A 21167-nucleotide genomic window follows, 5' to 3' on the forward strand; every position below is an offset into this window, starting at 1 on the left:
AATAAAATTTCTTCTGCAAACATCCCTTTGTATCTAGTCATAGTGTATCGTTAACACTAGAGTGAAAATTGGTTAACGAGCGAAAGTGAACAAAGGCTGTGGAATCGACTGGACGCCCTGAAATAGGTCATCTAGCTCAGACTATAGGTGCTTAGTTAGAAGGGGAGAGATATAAACGTGCCTATAGTCGGATCTTTGTTGTAAAGTTGCCTTGATGATCAATAGTGATTGAATAAATAAATGTTTCAGTTTTGAGTTTGATCTTGTTCTTTCCAATTTCTTATCGTCGAATAATAGTTTGAGTTGTCTTATCCTTGTAACACACGGTTTAATATGGTTAGCCGTTTCGTAGGACACCTGAAATAACGGGACATAGAGGCGAGGATTAAAATTTTTATTAATTTGTATATAAAAGATAAGAAATTCAAGAATTTTGAGTTTTAACATATTATTATAATATGTACGAAAAGACTAACTGCGTATTTTAAAACGTTTGGTCAAAGATCTCAAATATTATGTTGTTGTAAGTTTATTGGCGGAATCTAACAATGCCTGCGACGGAATACAATGGAGTTTATGGACGTATGTTGTTGTATATTTCCAGTAAAAGTTGGCAAGCGATTTGATCATATTTTTTTGTTCACTCTGTTGTCAATTGTCATAAGTTCAGGAACTTATTGCATTTGATGTTGTAGTAAAATAATATTCAGCTGGTCGGTTTCACGGCTTCTTGTTGTTAACTTATCCGTCAAATAATGTCAAGAAGTGTCAAATACCCCATCAAGGGCACTATGTGCTGTAATCGGCCCTAAGGGCTGAAAGCACTCTTGACCTTCAGTACCCGGTAAAACAAAGGTCACTTACCACATGGCGTTTTGTGTTTAACACATAACTATAGTTAATCGATACGAACAGTAAGGTAACTAAACCTTTTCGATAGAATAATCGCCTACGCATCGAAGCAATACTACATATTACTTTGTAAAACGTTTATGCGATACTCTGCGGCTGCTGGACGAAGAAAGTTTCGTGGACCCTTTTAAGAGGACATTAGCCACAGAAGTAGTGACTTCACTGCAACAACTGCCTATGAGTCTGGTCGATGCGCATGAATGTTTGTGTGAAAAGTTTCGAGCATTTTGTAGTAAGTTTCCATACTGTTGTTGTTCCGTTTACTGTGGCATAACCTTGATGTAATATTGAATTAAATAAACACGCGTGCACTGTGTTTACATTAAAATCTAGGACGGTCTCGCTTTACGGCGTGTAATGAGATAAAACACGTAATGGTCAATAGAATTTATTGCAGAATTACAGTGAAATTTTAGTGCGCTATAAAATATGGAATTGTCGTTAGAAAGCACTATTTTAAAGCCTTTTTTTGTGCCTAGGGCTAATTTAAAGCTGTATAAGCGCTCCGCTAAGCTGCTCCGCGCGGTTTCACCCCCGTGGCTCCACTCCTGTTGGCCGTAGCTTGATGATATATAGCCTATAGCCTTCCTCGATAAATGGGCTATCTAACACCGAAAGAATTTTTCAAATCGGACCAGTAGTTCCCGAGATTAGCGCGTTAAAACAAACAAACTCTTCAGCTTTATAATATTAGTATAGATGAGCTGTTATTAATTTCAATTATAAGGTATAGTTGTTATTGTATGTTACAAAAAAAAATACATATCAATCTTCTTTGTAATAAGTAATTGTAATTTAATTAATAGATAGTATGGATAATACACATAAAATGCAATGCAACCTATATCGATAAACTAAAAAGACAATAATTGAGTTCAAAACTCAACCCTAACTCAGTCCAGTGTTCGCAAATATTTCTCGAATGTTCGTCTGCAAAGTGACCCGCGTTTATCGTGCGGGCAGGCGCCGTCGCGGCGCTATCTATAGTGTTGTGACTTGTGATGCATTGTGGTGTGCAAATATTATGTACTAGCTTACCCCCTGACGCCTTTCTGTGAAACACGCATAGCCCTGATACGATAAAATTCAGATAAATGTGTAAATGTACCTATTTATCTAAGAATAATGGTAGACATTTATTTGATACATTGTCTTTTATTATCTATGTATTTTTGCAAATCTAATCTATCGGGTAAATGGCATTCCATTGTGACTGACCTTTTCTTTGTTTCTTTTGTGATGTTCCAAGATAAAGAAAAATATTTCTTTATTTCATTTAGAATACGGAATAATAAAAATGGTAGTAAAAACTTCTAAATCCGAAAGATGACTACTATGATTTGTAGAGAAGTAAGTATAGAATTATTTCTGCTATCGCTGATTCAAATGCGTAGTAAAAACAGTATCTTGTATTATGTCAATAATTGTTAGTGTTCAGAATTAGTGCAATGACCTCGCTGCTGTTAAATGACCGGCTAAAGTAAATCTCTGTTATTATCTTTTAACCTCTACGTGGGTTCAGTTAAAATGATAATCTTTAAAGTATATGCATTATATATTTTACAGATTTTTACTTCTATTTATTAAGCGTGTATAAACTATTCCTTATTATATTTACCATATTAAAATTCGTCGTATTCAAAATTTATAGAAAGCACAATTATTAAGCATCTTAATATAATTTATTTTCTTGCAATTAGTTTTCGAAATATTTTCAAATGCGCTATTATTGTCTGTTGTTGATACTAGCTTTACATCCGCGGCTTCACCCGATTTTTTCCGACCTTAACAAATTTCTCTCTTTTTAAGATCTAAGCATCCAAAGGGATTTATTTTATACTGTATAATGATGACATTCTCAATGCGCTATGACGCATTATGAGTTGCAAATAGGATTAGAAGTGCGAATCGCATATGCTTTTAGGATGTTATCACACCCTCTATGTAATACAATCAATAACGTGTCCCCCTCCATTCTTGCAGTGGACGAGAAAATATTCTGTTGCCACGGAGGCCTGTCCCCCGACCTCCAAGCGATGGAGCAGATCCGTCGCATCATGCGGCCCACGGACGTGCCCGACCAGGGGCTGCTGTGCGACCTGCTGTGGTCCGACCCGGACAAGGACGTCACCGGGTGGGGGGAGAACGACCGTGGGGTCAGCTTCACGTTCGGCACTGAGGTGGGTAGATACACACACACACACACACACACACACACACACACACACACACACACACACACACACACACACACACACACAAATAAATAAATAATATTAAAGGACATTATTACACAAATCGACCTAGTCCCACAGTAAGCTCAATTAAGGCTTGTGTTGTGGGTACTAGGCGACGATAAATATAATATTTAATAAATACATATATAGATAACACCCAGACCCAAGAACAAATAATTGAGTTCATCACACAAATATTTGCCCTGACCGGGGATCGAACCCGGGACCGTCGGCTCAGTAGGGAGTTACTTTACCACTGCGCCAACCGCGTCGTCAAAGAGACACATATACATTGTATACGCAAATACTCGTGTGCGCTCGTAATGTGCGTGCTAATACACACACACACGCACATATCTAAATGCATACAAACGTGCGGAGGCACACACACGCAAACCCACACACAATAAATGAATATACGCGGGTAAAATACACATACGTGCAGACCATTCACACTAACGCACAGACATAGTGCACTAACGAATGCACATACTAAACATAACTTTTGACGATAATTTGAATGATATAAATTATAATGCAGAATTACCGCGGAGTCAGCGAAACAATACAGACTAAAGGAAAAATAATCGTTCTTGCTAAGTATAGGCGAAGCTTGTTGATGTCAAGACGCTTGACCTATAACAATAAGATACGGTAAACCCACAAATATTGAACCATTATATACTTTTATGTATCATTGCTATAGTCACAATAACAATTTTATATTACAACAATACCCTTTTCAAGTATCAAACAGACCCTTGTCAAAACCTTTTAGCCCTGAAAGAAATCAATATACACAAAACATCCCATTACTAAAAGTACATCATTATTTACAAAGCAAATATGAATACACACAATAACACGAGCGTCTGTCAACACGCCGCGGCCGCTTCCGTGGGATTATGTTATCTATGATAAGGGGATTAGGTGTGACATTGACGTGTTCCAAGGTAGTGAAAGTTGAAAATGGTGTTTATTAAGAGAAATAAATGATACTATAGGAATTAGGAAGTATGTTTTTGCTTGTTTGGTTTTATTTTGCAGAAAATATACTAAAATAATGTTTATCTTCACTTAGATTGTATCTAAACTACTGTTATGGAGAGGAGAATTAATTTTTTTAAATTAATTTATATTTCACCTAAAACCTTGAGAGAGTAGATGAAATTTTTATTTTCTTTATTTCTTCAAATTCGATTGTTGATGTGGGTTGCCACGTTATTGCGAAAGACGCGGGTTCGAATCCCGACTTGCATTGAATTTTTCTATACATACTTTAATAATTTCTCTAGTTGCCTTTTGATAAAATATGCCTATTTCTAATCTTTATGACCCTTACGTTACGTCATACCATTGTGTTTTTACCGGGTTTCTATAATTACCCGTGGTAAATGGTAAATCTATGTTATGACGATTCAAAAGTGCTTCTATAAATCTATACTATTCTATAATCTATATATATAATATTATAAAGCTGAAGAGTTTGTTTGAACGCGCTTATCTCAGGAACTACTGCGGACCAGTTTGAAAAATTATTTCGGTGTTAGATAGCCCTAACGGCTATAAATCGTCACGCTAAGACCAACGAGCGGAGCATTGTGGGTTAAATTGCGAAACACAGCTAGTGAATAAATAAATAATGTTGGAGTGTTTATTTTTTATTGTTATTTTTATTTATTTTTCATCCCAGAAAAAAAAACTGCTCCGCCAAACTGTACAACAGTTTGTTGGCAGAGGTAGCTCCTTAATCTTATAAATACATCTTTCTTATACAATTTACACTACATTTTAATGTGTGTTACAGCAGCACCATAGTACACTCGCAACTCGGAAATTCATGAGTACATAGAAATGCCTACAATTAAGGAGGAAGCTACAAAATACCTCAAAAAGCACAAACAAAAACTTAGAATGCATCCAAATCCCATCTCCCAGCAATTGCTTAAACTAAAGCCCACGAAACGTCTGAAAAGAGCTAATATTGATGTTGAGCTACATTAGTAAGGGGAATTAGAGCACTGGCTCTAATTCTAAAACTGCCAAATTATTCTGTCCAAATATCTGCTCATAGTCCGTTGATTGATCGCAGATGACAATATGTAATTAAAAAAAAAATAATGTGTATTTAAGTTTTTGTATATTACGGCTCGACAGATAGTGGGCAAGTTCCTGTCGAAGCACGAGTTCGACCTGATCTGCCGCGCGCACCAGGTGGTCGAAGATGGCTACGAGTTCTTCGCCAAGCGGCAGTTGGTCACGTTGTTCAGCGCGCCCAACTATTGCGGCGAGTTCGATAATGCCGGTGAGTGGAGGGAATTGTTTTTAACCCATTGAGCTCCAAGCGGCCCGATCGGTCCCAGACACAATGGATTTTCTATTATGTCTGTGGTTTCGGGGCCTGAGTTATTAAATGTATTTTTAGGAAAAAAGTATGTCGAAATGTTGTTCTTGGCGGTAATGCTGATCTGTGATAGAAAACTATGTTTAAATGTGTTGTTTAAAGCTGTCTTGGCGGAGGGGGCTCCCTAATATAATTTCTGGCACTGAGAGACCGGGTACGGTACTAGACGCTAACACAGCCGTAATAAAGTTGAATATCGCGTGCGCTCTTTGATCGCGTTCGAGCTCGAAAAGTAAGTCTCAATTCTTATTTCGTTTATAACTAAAGTAATAATAATTGATCTAGAGAAAGAATATCTTGGGATTCGATAGTAAACTCTATTTTCTTACTGTTAACATTTATTTTAGACATAAAGTCCAAGTAAATCTTTAAAAAAATGTAATAATCCTTAAAAAAGGCATAATTTTTGAATAAAAAATGAATCGAGCGAAAATGTTACAATTACGTAACTGTCTTGTACATCGAAAGAAAAAGATCCAATAAATCATATATTAAAGTTCCATTTTGATTGTATGTGTGCCTGTTTCAGAATATTAATGCAAATTCACATAAAATTTAGGGAGCCTCCCCTTAAAACTTTTTTCAATTATGTTGGATGTAGGTGATGCAGTGAATAGTATAGGTACAGTTCGGAAACTAGGTAAAAAAACGTTTGAAACGTCTAACTTGCATAAATTTGTGCATTGTCGAATTTAGTAAGCAGTTGCCGCGGTGTTTTCAGTTGCGTGTGCACTCTTTAAAGAATGCACAAAACGCCCAATGTTATAACAGTTAAGAAACTATTAAGTAACGACCCTATTGCCCGAATGGTGCATTGACAATTACTTGCCTATTAAAAAGGCTCGATTATTATTAGTTTTGACGTGACAACGTCTTATAATTCTATAGCCGGCTGCACGCACGAAAAAACATGAATCATGCGGCGTTACCTCGCTCTGAGGCGTTCCATGTAGGCTTTAAGTGCAAGCGAGAGCGCGGAACGAGCGACAAAGAAGCACAATAAGCCGTTGTCACGTTCAACTATCGTCAGTAAACCGACTTTACAGACAACCAGTTTTTCTTTCATAATAAATTTATAATAACACATCCATTTGCCATTTCCAGGTGCGCTGATGTCCGTGGACGAGACGCTGATGTGCTCGTTCCAAATCCTGAAGCCGGCCGACAAGCGCAAGCTGTACTCCGGCCTCAACATGGGCCGCCCCAACACACCGCCCCGCGCACAGCCCAAGAGCAAGAAGAAGTGAGTATATACACACACACGGCTAGTGAGTACGCACACATGCGATAAGTTAAAACACGCCCACACATACACCACGCACGGATACAGCAACATGTGTACAAGTGCAAACACACAGACACCAGCTCCAACACGCCGCCAGATCTCACCCCAAGAATAAGGAGGAGTACACACGTTTAAACACGCACACACATACTGCACGCGGTGAGTGAGAATACGCGCACGCACTCAACCGCTCTAATACGCAACACATGCACATCACATCACATATATACAACACATGCACATCACATCATATGTATACAACACCTGCACATTACATCACATGTATACAACACCTGCACATTACATCACATGTATACAACACATGCGCATCACATCACATGTATGCACATGCACATCACATCACATGTATACAACACAAGGCTATTACAGACACGCACACACCAACATACCACGCGGCACTACAGCAAATAAATATACACGCATAAAATTGCTCGTAACACGTCCTTGCACAGACAATAACACAAGCACGCACGCGTATGTCAATACATACGCGGATATAAATAAGGGCTAGTTTCTCACATTTATTAACCCACGCACGCATTATCATACACACACGTGCGCACGCACAGATACATAATATGTACGCATTACACAATAAAAATATTTACATATTTACAAAAAAGTAAAATCACTCTATAGGAATACTCAATTTGTTTTTATTTTTCTTATTTTATACGATAGAGACATTGTTTGTTGGTAACTTCCTACGCTCCTTATACTTTTGAGTATATTTATTTTGAATTAAATAATTTTTATAAATAATTGTGCAGAAACATATGAAGTGGCACTAAACAATTTACACACAAAACTTTATAAAAATCGGTCTAGCAGTCTCTGATGAATTTCGTTACCAATACTGTTTCAAAAGTTCAGTTAATATGTATTGTTAAGACACGACACTTCTTTATATATAATTTTTTATGTTTTTGGTTTTAATAAATGACAATTAATTGCAAAAGACTATATTTCCAAAAACTTAAAAATAAACAGTTTGTCCTTTTTCAGCTGGAATATGTCAAAATGTTGAGAATATGCAAGTAGCAATACAATTAACCTTTTTGTTAATTATGTGTACATATATAAAGTTGTTAACTTGTCCGTATGTTTACATGATCGATGCATGTACATGTATTGTTATTATGTACTTAGATTTTTTCTTTAACTTCAATATTGAGACGGGATTTTTTCAAAGTTTTATCAAGGTTATTTTTCATATTTTTGAAAATACAATTCGTTATACAAACTTTGTAATTGTTATTATATAGTGTAATAAATTAATAAACTTGCATGGTTAAAAAAAATAAAAAATATTTATTTATTATTATAAAATACGAAAGAATGAAATCCCATATCAATATTACCACTTACATACAATTTCTTACAGCTTACCTCATTCTAATCTCTATATACGTATATTCATATCACATGTTTGTTTATCCGTCCCCAGCTAGCCCCTGAACGCGAAGATCGACTACAACCCGCATGGATTCCCGCTACATTAGCTTACCTGCGACATATATTTAATGATAGCTCACAAATTAACCCTAAAATACTGAATTTTACAATAAACAACTAGACTCACAATAATGCTCAAAAATTGTGAGCAAAACTCTGCCTGTGCATATATCAGGCAGAGTTTGAGTACACTCGATTTTGAACCTTAACACTATGAAATAAGGTGTTATTTTCAATGTTTCTTGTATACAATAGATTTTGAATATTACTACCACCACCACTACCACTACCACTACCACGGAAATAAGGTGGTATTTTCAATAAATGTTATATCGCATGGATATTTTTGACGACCTAATAGGCTTTTGTGAGTGTAGTTGTTTATGGTATGAGAGATTTTAGGGATCAGTGCGTCAAATAATAACTAATATGTACTATTGATAGTCAAAATATTTTATTTATTCTGATTAACAATAGTACAGTTAATATGCAAATAATTTTAAAACGTTTCGCGTTATGTCGGTTTTTAGAAACTCGCTTCTAGTGTAGGCTTTGCAGTTTATTTGTAAGCTATCAATAAATACAAGGATATTTGTACGGACTTGAATTTTTATATAATTTGTAATCATGGAGTCAATGTACGCGCTCTCTCATACGTTTAGGGCCCCGAGTTTAATAGTAAAATAATGTTTATTATTTAAATGGCATTTTTTTTAATAATTGCCAGTTTTGAGGAAAAATCCTTTAAAAACGGTAATTTTTTGACAAAGCTTTTCGTGAGAAATGACGTTTTTTAAAGCAAGCAAGCCTTACGCATAAGAATGCCAAATAAAAAATAAACAGTATTTAATTGTTAAACTTGAGGGTAGTTAGATAACAATTGCCGGACGATTGTTCAGTGAGACCCTTCCGTCTACAGCGTCTGCGGTGAAATGAGCATTTTATCAATTCGATTGTTCTAAATTTGAATTTTTGTTTTTTTTCTTTCGAAATAAACAAGCGGGCAAAGGACGAAGTCGATTTTTGTATCGATTCATCGGAATTAGCAGTATTAACTAACGTTTTATAAGCGCACAGTGGATTTTATTAATTATGTGTTACGATTATTTTAAGGCGATTGACTGGTAAAATACTCATTTTGCCGCAGACTCGTCTATGGTCGTATTGTCTACGGTACGTTCATGTACGTCGAAGTCAATTTAAAAAATCTGTACAAAAAAAAACTTGCCATACATTCCGCGTAAACACAGTATTATTGTGGCGATGGTACCATAGACAATGCGTCTATAGACCAGTGTCTATGGCAAGTGCTCTATGGTTCGATGAGATGCGGGTAGAAATTAAAAATGAAATAAAAAATAAAAAGCATAGTCTCAAGCTGCCAGTGTTGCGTGTATAATGGATTTTATTTTTTTATTTTCTTTTCCGGGGAAAGAACGGTCCTCGCCGGGGCGAGTCGTGTGTATGTCTGTATGTTCGTATGTATGTCTATCTGTACATGTTTACCGTTTGTTTTGTGAGCGAGTGCGATTGAAAAGAAACAGACATTTTTCTGAGAGGCCTGGTTGCATGCTAGTGTCGTGTTGTGTTGTGTTGTGTTGTGATGCGTCAGAGAACGTGTTGTTTCTATGTGTTATGTTAGTACATACTACTCAAAAGAAAGGTTTACGTGTTTTTTGCTTTTCAAGTATAAGATTTGGGGGTTGTAACATTGATTAATGTATACGTTATAATCATTAATTAGTATAAAACTGAAAAATTATTATACTTATTGCATTTTTTGTGAAATTTTAATTTCATAAACGCTCTTTCTTTTGAGTAATATATACTTATGGCAACACAGTGCAATACAACGGTCCAGTGTGTACCCAGCCTTAGTCGCACAGAATATGTAGTAAGTGAAAATGTGAGCGGTGGAATAAACACCGTCCGGTATATGGACGCAATGTAGTTATCGTGTAGCGTACGGAATTGCTTAGGCTCGGTTCAGACGGCGAGTTTTTTTTTCAGTTATGTTATATGTATCGGTTAAAACGCCTTTTTTGTTTTTGCCTAGGTAGGACCAGTGTGACATATTGTATTGTTGTTATAACTAGTTTTAACTGGGTAAATCGGGTTTAATCTGCAATACAAATACGCTATTGTTTGAAAAAATATAAAAATAAAAAAAAAACTCGATAAAAATGACTCAATTTTAAATTCATAAAATTGTGACAGTTCGATTACTTTTGGCGGTAAATTCGTCGTCTGTGCCGTTTCTAAATCGTAAATTAAATTTCATCACATTATATATTGTATCGTCAATCGTGTATTTCATATTTAAATTGTAAACGTTATTTCCACCGTGTTTTGAATTTGAGATTAGATGCGTTGGTTTTAATTTATTTTTTATCAGACTGAGGCGTACAGTGGCCGCGGCCGACAACTTTAATCGATTATTGTATGAACAAGAATATTGTATATTAATTTCGTAAATAAAATAATTTCTGGATACAAATTTATTTATTTGTTTTATTTTTCTCTCACCTTAAGGTCTAGATAAGTATGACAAATTTTTGAATAACAAATATTAAAGCAGTGCAGTTTGAAATTTTACTTTAATAAAATATTATTGTGATAAGTTATATAAATAATCCTTAGAATTTGAAGCTATATCAATGAGTCTCAGGACTAGCTACTTTTCATTTACGTTGACCAACAGCGTGTAATAGGAGAACGAAGTCTTGATTATCTGTAACAAAGATTTATTTATTAAAAATACTTGTAATTAGTGATGAATGCTATCATAAACAAAAGTAGAAACATAGCAAACTCATAATGAGAAAAAAATTTCTTGTAAATACAAACAAGATTACATGGACCGTTGCCTATCTCGTCTTTCTGCTTAAAAATAATGCGTACTGTCCGCATATTGATTGATATCATTATTCATGATCAATGTACGAAAAATTCATAGTTTGCGACCGTATGTTTTCCACCAAGTATTTTTTCATAGGTAGCATACTTGCCACAACAAAAGTATGTAGATTCATAGGCAAGAAGTTCCCAGCTCTCACTACAACGGGACGAAGGTTCGACAAAAGCACGTTGAGTAGCAACCGACGAGGGGCCACTCCCATGCTCGGCCATGCGCTTTGGTAAGCCGCGGTGGATACGCGATCTGCCTGTAAATAACAATGTTTTTACAAGAAATCTGAAGTAATATTGTAGAAATGCAGAAAAAAACATCTTTCTTTGATACGATTAAAGTTTAAACTCAAAAACTATTCAATTGGTTTAAAATATTGATTTAGCATTACCGTACCAAAAAACGGAGGTATTCCGTTCTCTATAATAATATACTTACATTTTTAGACTAACCTGTAAAATGATTTGATTCCCAAAATGGCAGTACACGTAAATATCCAACGCTACTGCACCCAGATACTCCACTGTTATCATGTCGAATTTCTAGGAAAATATAAATGACAATCAAACATTCATGTCTTTGCTAGAATTAAGTTTTATTCTTCAAATTTTTACTTTTATTAAATACCTCGACAACAACAAGGATCGACAAAATCTAGGTAATTATGAAAGTAAAACAAGTAACTTAATGTTATTTATGAGACAAATCTGGACACATATTATTCACTTAAGACGATACACAAAAAAAAATCCACTGCTTGGCGGGCGGAGTCTAATTATAGCTCGCTATCGCGAACGCCGGTGTGCGCGAAGTCATTCTTGCAAACTCGCCGCGCTGCCGCTGGCCGACTCGGGACAAACATGTATGGAGTCGTCATACAGTTATAATATTGTTATACATTTATTCAATTGTTGATTTATTGGTTTTATTTTCTTGCTTATAAACAAATAATCTTCTTTCCAACAACTACTTAGACATTATTAATAATTATTATTATTTCGTAATGTTTACTTTATTACAAAATAATACAGGTTATAAATAATCTTTAAAATAACAAAAAATATTGTTACTCTGAAAAAATGAAATGGTACTCAATAACGCGGACTACTGAATTGATTTAGATAGAATTTGATGCTGACGTAGATATAACATCATGCCCAGAAATGAAAGGTACTATTTCTGAAAGAAGTTATAAACCCTAATTCTTCTCAGTCAAAGTCAAGAGTGGAAGATATCACTAATACAGTAAAACTGATGCGAAACTTTGGACGTTAATTTGTATATTTTTTTGTTAGTTGTTACTTAATCACGTCAAGACTACATTACCAATTTTGATAAAATATAGCTAATTGCCTGGATTTACACATAGGATACTTTTTATCCGAACTGAACACTTCTGTGGGATAAAACAGGATTCACGATATAACCTAATTCCACGCGGGCAAAGCCGCGGTCGGAATGATATTTTTTTAAATAAAAAAATTGTTTAAAAAAAAACACAAAATATATTGACGCATGTATTTATTTTATGCACTCTATTATAATTGTAATTATTCATTACAAATAATCAAAATAAAATAGCCAGAACAAAGTTAGGCCCTGGTAGGGTAGGTAGGCAGGTACAGCAATGTGAGACGAACACTGGCTTATTTATACCAATAATAATGTATTATAAACATTAAATTAAGTTTACTTTCTAACAACAAAAATACATAATATTAGCTAATGTGAAAGCGAATCAACCAATCATCCCACAAAAATGAAATGTGCACACAAATATTCATCCAAATCGGTTCATGTCATTAGGAGGAGTGACTGCAGCGCCATCTTCCGGGCCCAATTGTGTTTCCAGATCACCCAGGAACTCAATTTAATATACTTACACAAAATTTTTCGAAATGAAAACTCACATTACTATGTAAATATGAATATAAACCTGTTTTATTACTAAGCAATTTCCCGCACAGGTGTAGTAAGTATAAATGAAATAAATATCAACATCAAATTCTTTATACAACATACTTATCTACCACCTTCTAAGAAATGTAATTCTTGAAATTATTTCGTATTTTTTTTAAATATAATACTACTCCAATGAGCTCCTGTTCCATATTATGTCCGCCATACTTCCACTAAGTTCACCATGATTTTTTATTTCTTTGCACTTTGTTGCTTTTTGCTAAAAATGGAATCATGCGATAAAACCAGTAGAACGTTGATAGCATACATTTTTGACTGAATAAAGGTACTTACGAAGGAGTGGGTTCACATTGTGAACAATCAGTGGGTTTATTTTCCTTCTGGATTCCGGATTTCTGAAAAGATTATCTATGCTATAAATGAAAATATCTTACACATTCGTTATGTACTTAAAACAGGGGTACATATCAAACATCGTCTATAATACAATTATCATCAAATTTAAAATAAAACCAACTTACTTCATTAATTTGTTCCAATTGTAAGCATTCTTTTTCCTCCAACCTTTATGTTTCTTCTTCTTATTTTCTTTATTGTCCCCATTTGTCTCATTTTGTCTTATCGTGTTGTCACCCTTTTTTACGATTGCGCGAGCGACACAAGTTCCCCGTGTGACGGCCGTAGCGGGAATGACTCGTGCAGCGATCGGGGTAGGAAGGTACAGGGCGGCTCTCGCTATATTGGCTGGTCGCGCGCTAATTTCAAGTATTTCTTGTTTATTTCAAAACCATCGCATATTTCAAAATTCTAAATCGGTAGACGTATAGGTTGTATATTTTATAGTTAATATCCAAAAAGTCGTAACTTTACGTTTGTTATTTTGAAGATGCCAGAGATTATAAAAAAATAACAATGAGAACTTTGTATTTTTTTTCTATCGAGAAAATATCATGGAATCATGTTTCTAAAACGGTAGACGTATTGTGTTACTATTGAACTTTCTTGTCAAGAATTTTCATCACGACAACTTTAATAATATAAAAATTACGAAGGTTTAAAAAGGGCCGTAAATGTTAGAAAAATTAATTCATCACCTTAAAAGATTTCTGGAAGCCGAAACATAAAGTATCAGACAAAAAAAAACAATCCAGAAAATCATTTAAGCGTGTTTTTTCGCCACAAGTAACAACTAGCACACTACTAGACTAATGTAGTATTTTATTCATTATTTATTATCTGTACCTGTTTATTATTTAATACGCACCAACGTAGCAGCATACAACAGGGTACACAGATACATAGTAACTTGCACAACACGTAGCGCGAGGAGAGGCGACACAAATCGTTCAAATCGTTGCTTATACTCGTAGACGACTTGAAAAACCCGCGCGCAATCCTGGATCGCAAGCACTGTTGCGTCGTCGTACTGTTTACTGTAGATATCTACCTAGACCAAAAAAAATCCCGAGAAGTTTAGATATTAAAATTCGATGCGATAAAATATATCAGTTAATTTGTTTAGTTGTTCCACTGATGAACGCTCTATATGAGTGATATTTTATCTAAAATCTGACTACGCTCGTGTTTGGAATATTAAGAAAAGTTGTCTAACAAGAATAAAGATAGGTATGCTTATGCGCTGTGGAAAGCGAGAGTCATCTTGATGTAGGATAGAAATTCTTTAAAATCAAAACTGCATGCATAATACTTTTTTTGTCTGTGTGGAAGATAAAACAAATGACATGTTTATTCAATTTACGGGTCGTAAATAATAAATTAAAAAAATCTAAATAACTAAGTAAATATTTATTTTTTGTTAAGTAAGTAGTCGGTGAAAAAAACACCTCACATTTATTAGATAACTAGCTTCCGCCCGCGACTCCGTCCGCGCGGATGTCGGTCTTCGCGTGGATGGTTTATTTCTCCATTTTGAGTAACTCCGACAATGACATCTTATAAATATCTATTGGACCCAAATACGGCTATGCCTATAATAATACGCAACGTGTTCGCGGTTCTACAGAACAACGTCTATGGATAAAACTGAAAAATTAAGATTAATTTTTTTTCTACGTATTTTTCCAGGATAAAAAGTATCCTATTTTACGCCCAGGATAATAAGGTATAATTATACCAAGTTTCATCGAAATCGAACCGGTAGTTTTCACGTGATGTCTTCACATACAGACAGACAGACAGACAGACAAAAATTTTTTTAATCACATATTTGGGTTTGGTATCGATCCAGTAACACCCCCTGCTATTTATTTTTTCAATATTTTCAATGTACAGAAATGACCCTTCTACAGATTTATTATATATATGTATCTAAGATATACTTAGATGTAAAAACATTGACATGCATTTGAATAAAAAGTTGTAGATAGGGAGGCGAGGTAGCTAAATGGCGTAATTCAACGGCGTCGTCGAGACTTATCAAAATCGAAAGATAAAATAATTTCGAAAAGAAAAGTTTCTATGGTAAAAACCATTTTAGCGGTGGGTTTGGCGTGTACGGATTTTCAAAAATGTAAAAAAAAACAGTTACTTGGGCATTCTCGAGCGCGTCAGATATTCATACTACGTATGCCCCAAGTGCCTCTGATAACAACGGTATACTAATCTGCCGGTTTGCGTGGTGGGGCTAGGCATATAAATTCGTCAAAAATGCACAAAAAAAAAATTTACTCGAGCGTGTCAGATTTTCGGAAGGGATGTTAAGTAGGTCCCAAGGAAGCTCCCCTTAAAAAAACTGACGATTACGGCGTGACGATAAGTTACGATGAATTTTTAAAAATGCAGAAAAAAAAAGTCCTTTTGAAATACTCGAGCGCGTCAGATTTTCATAGGGGAGGTTTATCTCGGTATCCTGAAAGCATATTTTCTTAATCTGACAAAATGTTGGTGGGTTCTCTTAATCTGACCGAAAAAGGTTTGTGGCTTTATTTTTTTTAATCATCGTTATTTCATATCAAGTTTTCTTAACACCCTCAGTTTTCGAGATATACTCAAAAAACCGGGAGTTTGAGTTTTTATGATGCTTCAAGTAAAAAAAGTTTTAACTTTGGACAAAAATGAAAAGAGACCTTTTTTTGTAAAATAAAATTACCTTTTTTGTTTATTTAAACTTTTTTTTTGGAAAAAGTAAAGTTCGCGACTTATATGCTGCAACGCGTTTTTCGGAAGACGAAATGGCTCCTCCAGACTTCCGGTCATGCGGAAACCGGCAGATTTTGTATTTTTAGTAAGTTTTAGATTATATTCTTCAAAATAAAAATAAAAAAAATCGCGCTCGAGAATGCCGGATTAACGTTTTTTTTTTACAAGTTCGCGACCCTATAACTCGGCGGCGTCAAGGACTTATGGTCAGATTAGTTAAATTTAGTCTTAAAACACTAAAATCAACCCCCAATATCTTAATCTGACGCGCTCGAGTATTTCAGACTATCGATTTTTTTTTACTAATCTGATCGTCTATCCTAGGCGCGCGTCACTACTTATAGAGCTAAATAGTTAACAAGGTTGTTCTATTAGGTCTAAGGTATCTCTCATATCTTAAACTGCCACGCTCGAGTATTACAGAAAATTCTCCTATTCGCCTCCCTATCTATTGATTATCCTTTATTGTAACTAAGAAACTTGTGCAATTACCGAAACGTACTTCCTTGTGACCGGGTCGAACGATCTGGAATCATAATTATCGAATATAATATCAATCTTTTAATAAATAATTATAAGTAGGTACTATTTACTAAATATAAGTGTTTTATGAAAATATGAAATCTACATCTTAAATCTGAATGTTCGCAAACGTTATACATCTTGGTATTTTAATGTTGATTGTTTAAATGTAAAAACAACTACTTAAGTAAGTACTTTAAAGTTAAAACCACTATTATTTCTCTTAAAAAAACTGCTACGTAGTTTTTCAGTTTTAATCAGCAGATAACTACATAATTCCTGAATGACGAAGACCATGTTTTTTAAGCTTTTTAACCATTAAATCCAGACACAAAGCATAGTTATCAATCGATTTAAATCACCTCATCATAATGATACTCCGATTCCTTCACCTCAGACATGTTATACATATAGCTATGCTGCTCATCCTCCACTGTACTATACTTTTGTGCTGATAATGTTGCATGCTCCACTTGTTGCAACAATGCCGTGTATCTAACGTTGCGCAGGGAACAACATAGCAAGTCTAGCTGTCCACATAGTAGGATCGAGTTTGAAGCGAAGAATACGCCTGTTATATTTATTTATTTGTATTTAATTGATACATACACACTATACACACTTAAAAAATAAAAAAGGAGCAGTGACAAATTTTTAAAGAATAGAAAAAATCGATTACGAGGCGGGATTCGAGCCCGCGTCTTTCGCCTTGCCGGCCGGGGAGATAACGCTTCTTGCTCTATTTTTCATTTGAATTCTGTATGACAAAATATTAAACAAGGAGAGTTACAAAATACCTTAACTTATACAAAAGGCGATCTTATTACTGAACAATAATTCTCTACTAGGCAATCTGGCATGAAAGGAAACGTAAAAAGATTTAGTGAATATTTTGTGTAATATTTATATTAATAAATTAACAGTGCAGGGCATCTACACACATGTTACAAGAAAAAAAGGTGTCTACTTTTAAATTAATGTAGTGAATAAGCAATTAATTCTATACCTAATTGACCCATAGCCAAAGCGACGAAGCCCTGAGCAAAGCATTGTCTCACAAATATTAGTGCTATAAACGGACCCTGGACGACGTCCTTGTATATCCACGGATGTAGGGGGTGGTTGAACCATACTGTAAAAAAAAGCTTTTAAATAACAATCTTCATATTATAGTGTGATTAAGTTAGCTGTTTTAATATAAAATATTTTGTTTTCTTGCTTAACTTATAGTTATATCAATTTCGACGGATTGAACTCTATATCATTTTAAAGTAGGTAATTTTATCTCAAAAAAATTATTGGAAATTTGCCGTTGCACATGAAAACAACTGAATTTCACATATTGAACTAAGCAGACTGCAGAGTTTCTTAGAATCTCATATTATCTCGATTCCTCGATCCTTTTTTACTTTAAAGGTTACAGGATTAAATTATATTAATAATGTATGAAAAACCTTACATTTGCATTAAAAAGTTGTTGAGTAAGTAATATTAAGTGACATATCACACTAGCGGATTGCGAGCGGTTTCAAAGCGGAGCGGGTGCGCAACGAATACGTTGCGGTTGCGCAGCGAATTCGTTGCGGACGCGTGGCAGATGCGCAACGTTTACGTCGCAGTCATGTACACTCATTAACAAAATGGAATCCGTGCTGGTTGTTACTTATAACTTGTGATAGTATAATAATTATGAGATCATTATTTTTTACGAGTTTCATAACATGTTAATGTTTAGGGTATTGTTTTATCTATTAAATCTTGGTCGAAATGCAATCAGATAACTTAATTGCTCATTAAGAAAGTTCATTAGTGAAATAAATGTTAAAGCTCCTTAACTAAAACAGGGCTATCTTATTATTAGATAAATAGCAGTGAATAGAAAATTTTATCAAGCAACCAGCAACTCACTATCACTTTGCTCATAATTAGGTTCACAAAATCTCTTTATAACATACGTTGCTATGGGAGAGATTATACTGGTCAGTCGTTACATACTTTTGGAATGTATGGTACATTCTAAAAGTCCTAGTAATTCAATTTTATAGCACCTTTTTTTAACAACTCCAGTTGTTATTACATCTTTAGTTAACTGTTAAGTAAGTGCATTTCCACAGTACGGTTAAAAAATTGAGTGCTACAGAAACGATGGAAATATTGAATGGAAGTTAGGCAAGGCGGAAGGGCTGGCTTTTGTGCGAGAGTATACAAAATGACGCGTCCGCAACGAATTCGCTGCGCAACCGCGGCGTGTTCGTTGCGCGCCCGCAACGTATTCGTTGCGCACCCGCTCCGCTTTGAAACCGCTCGCAATCCGCTAGTGTGATATGTCACTTAGGTAAGTAGGTACTCGTACTCGGACTTTATTGCAGTTTCAGTCTTTTTAACATTAACTATTACATATTTTTCATGATAATTGTAAAGGCTAACGCTATTTTTTTCTTGTAAAATAATGGACGCAAACGAGGTAATACATATTATTATCACTAGCTTCAGTTTTTTCCTCGTAGTACGTCAAAGAAAAAATGTAACAAAATATAGGTAAATTATTACATACATAGTTATATGAAATAATTTATACAGTTAATATGTAGGTACTTATTAGATATTATAGAGAGGTGAGTTTGTAACGTTGTAGACGATAATCTCTAGATCTACAAAACCGATTTTAAAAAGAAATACTATTTTAATTAATAGACTACGTCATTTTTTACATTTTGACGTAACGGAACTTACAATATCCAGCAACAGGCAACACCACGTACATAGCAACACTGAAAATCGTGCAAGCCGTGTAAAAGATCGCGAAATTCCTTGCCGTCTTAAAGCTTGCCTGCATCGTCATATTAGTCAAACCTCTAGCTGAATGCCATTTAAAATTATTATTCATGTACTCGCACAAATCATACATTTCCTTTTTGCAAATCGCGAAGTACGCTACGATCGCTATAGAGACAATTAACGGTAATCCGTCGGCCATTTTGTCTAAATTTGACATTACATCCGTCCACTCCCCATACAGATGAACAACCAAGGACACCGTTAAATTAAGTAGTATAAATAATACCATAGCCAAATAAACATTGTTTATGAAGATGTGCGAAGCTTTAGTGGGATTGCGGTACCAGTCCCAGCAACCCACTATTTTTAACGGCAAAACCATGAAATGGCAATAGTTCTTCACGCGAATTGAAATGGTTTCTTTCATATTTCGGCTCGGTATTCGACACATAAGTGCGACCTATTGATAAAAAAGGTATAAATCTTCACAGTCTAAGAATTTACTGCTTATAAATCGAAAAGTTAATAAATAGTACTTTACTTAATTAAAAGTTTAAATTTAACTTTAGGTCCAATCAGGTAAAGCCTTGTTCATAATGCATTATAAATTGAAATTACTCTATCCATCTTGTCGAGCTTACCAAATATTATGATAAACTAGCGGTCCGCCCCGGCTTCGCCCGTGGTACATGTTTACGTTTTCTCTACATAAGAACCATCCTCGTACTTCAAGGAATATAATAAAAAAAGAATTATCGAAACTGTTCAGCCGTTCTCGAGTTATGCGCTTACCAACACATTTTGCGATTCATTTTTATATATAAGATTATTTACATAATATGTGAAAATAGACAAAGGAATGAAAATAAAAGAAGGTTTGCACTATGAAAATATTTATTGTTATTCGATCGCTGAGTGGGTAAAAAGTAGCTAGGTACCTAGATTTCAGTTTAAAAAATATGTTATTGAAATGAGCAGTTGTAGCGGCTCTGCTATTTTTATCTTTCTAGTTAAAAAACTAAATAATAAATCAGCTAAGTATGTACACAGCTTAATACATTTAACCCTTTATTACAAAGTTCGGACATCGCAAACTTTTAATTGTTCTTTAATCGAATACAATTATCTGTCATTTCAATTCATAAATTATGCTTGCTAATTATTTTGTGTACATTGCATGCTTTAAATCGTTTGAAGTTTAAACGAAGAAATTTTTGTAATAATACTTATGATAAATTAATTTGCTTGATGTTCAAGATTCGTTATTTCTCAACATGATGTTCTTCCTTTGTTCTTCAGAAAGTTTGTGATAAAAAAGCGTAACTACAATTAATGTTTTGTGTTGATGATGAAAAGGAAAGTTCTCAAATCTCTTCTCTTACTAATGTGGTTCTTCTAACGTTCTGAGTTCACTATGAGAACCATGTGGAATCATATTGAAGACACCTGTAGGTAAATGTTTTAGAATAGATACAAAATTTTAATTTCAAACCACGAAAAGCTAAACCACCTCTGAAATGTAGGTTTTCGGCATGTTTTCGTTGTTTTTTTTTTAATATTGAATAT

General features: G+C 34.7%; 2 protein-coding genes across 3 annotated transcripts in view; one reads left to right on the plus strand and one right to left on the minus strand.

The window, feature by feature from the left end:
* LOC149479123 (serine/threonine-protein phosphatase PP1-gamma catalytic subunit B) overlaps window positions 1–8551 on the plus strand; it is a 28650-nt gene extending 20099 nt beyond the window's left edge. The window contains exons 5-8 of one of the 2 annotated variants that reach the window (XM_089708870.1): window positions 2896–3092; window positions 5307–5454; window positions 6658–6796; window positions 8307–8551. In XM_089708870.1, coding sequence (XP_089564996.1) covers window positions 2896–3092; window positions 5307–5454; window positions 6658–6796; window positions 8307–8310 — 488 coding nt within the window. In that variant the 3' untranslated portion in view covers window positions 8311–8551. Of the gene's footprint in view, window positions 1–2895; window positions 3093–5306; window positions 5455–6657; window positions 6801–8306 lie in introns of those variants that run through there. The other variant, XM_089708871.1, reaches the window with a different exon arrangement.
* A 2404-nt stretch (window positions 8552–10955) lies between these two features.
* Window positions 10956–19680, minus strand: LOC149479124 (putative odorant receptor 85e). The gene is made up of 7 exons (XM_089709067.1): window positions 19557–19680; window positions 17830–17955; window positions 17186–17394; window positions 14407–14589; window positions 11675–11764; window positions 11323–11478; window positions 10956–11045 (listed from the first exon to the last, which is right to left on the minus strand). Exons 1-7 carry the CDS (start codon window positions 19663–19665, stop codon window positions 10989–10991), a joined length of 930 nt encoding a protein of 309 aa, XP_089565193.1. The 5' UTR covers window positions 19666–19680; the 3' UTR covers window positions 10956–10988.
* Window positions 19681–21167: the final 1487 nt, after the last annotated feature.

Source organism: Colias philodice, chromosome 21 (assembly GCF_061535455.1).
Source record: "Colias philodice isolate Cphi_HAF_F1 chromosome 21, ilColPhil1 Martin Lab GWU primary, whole genome shotgun sequence".
Classification (NCBI taxonomy): Eukaryota; Metazoa; Arthropoda; class Insecta; order Lepidoptera; family Pieridae; genus Colias; species Colias philodice.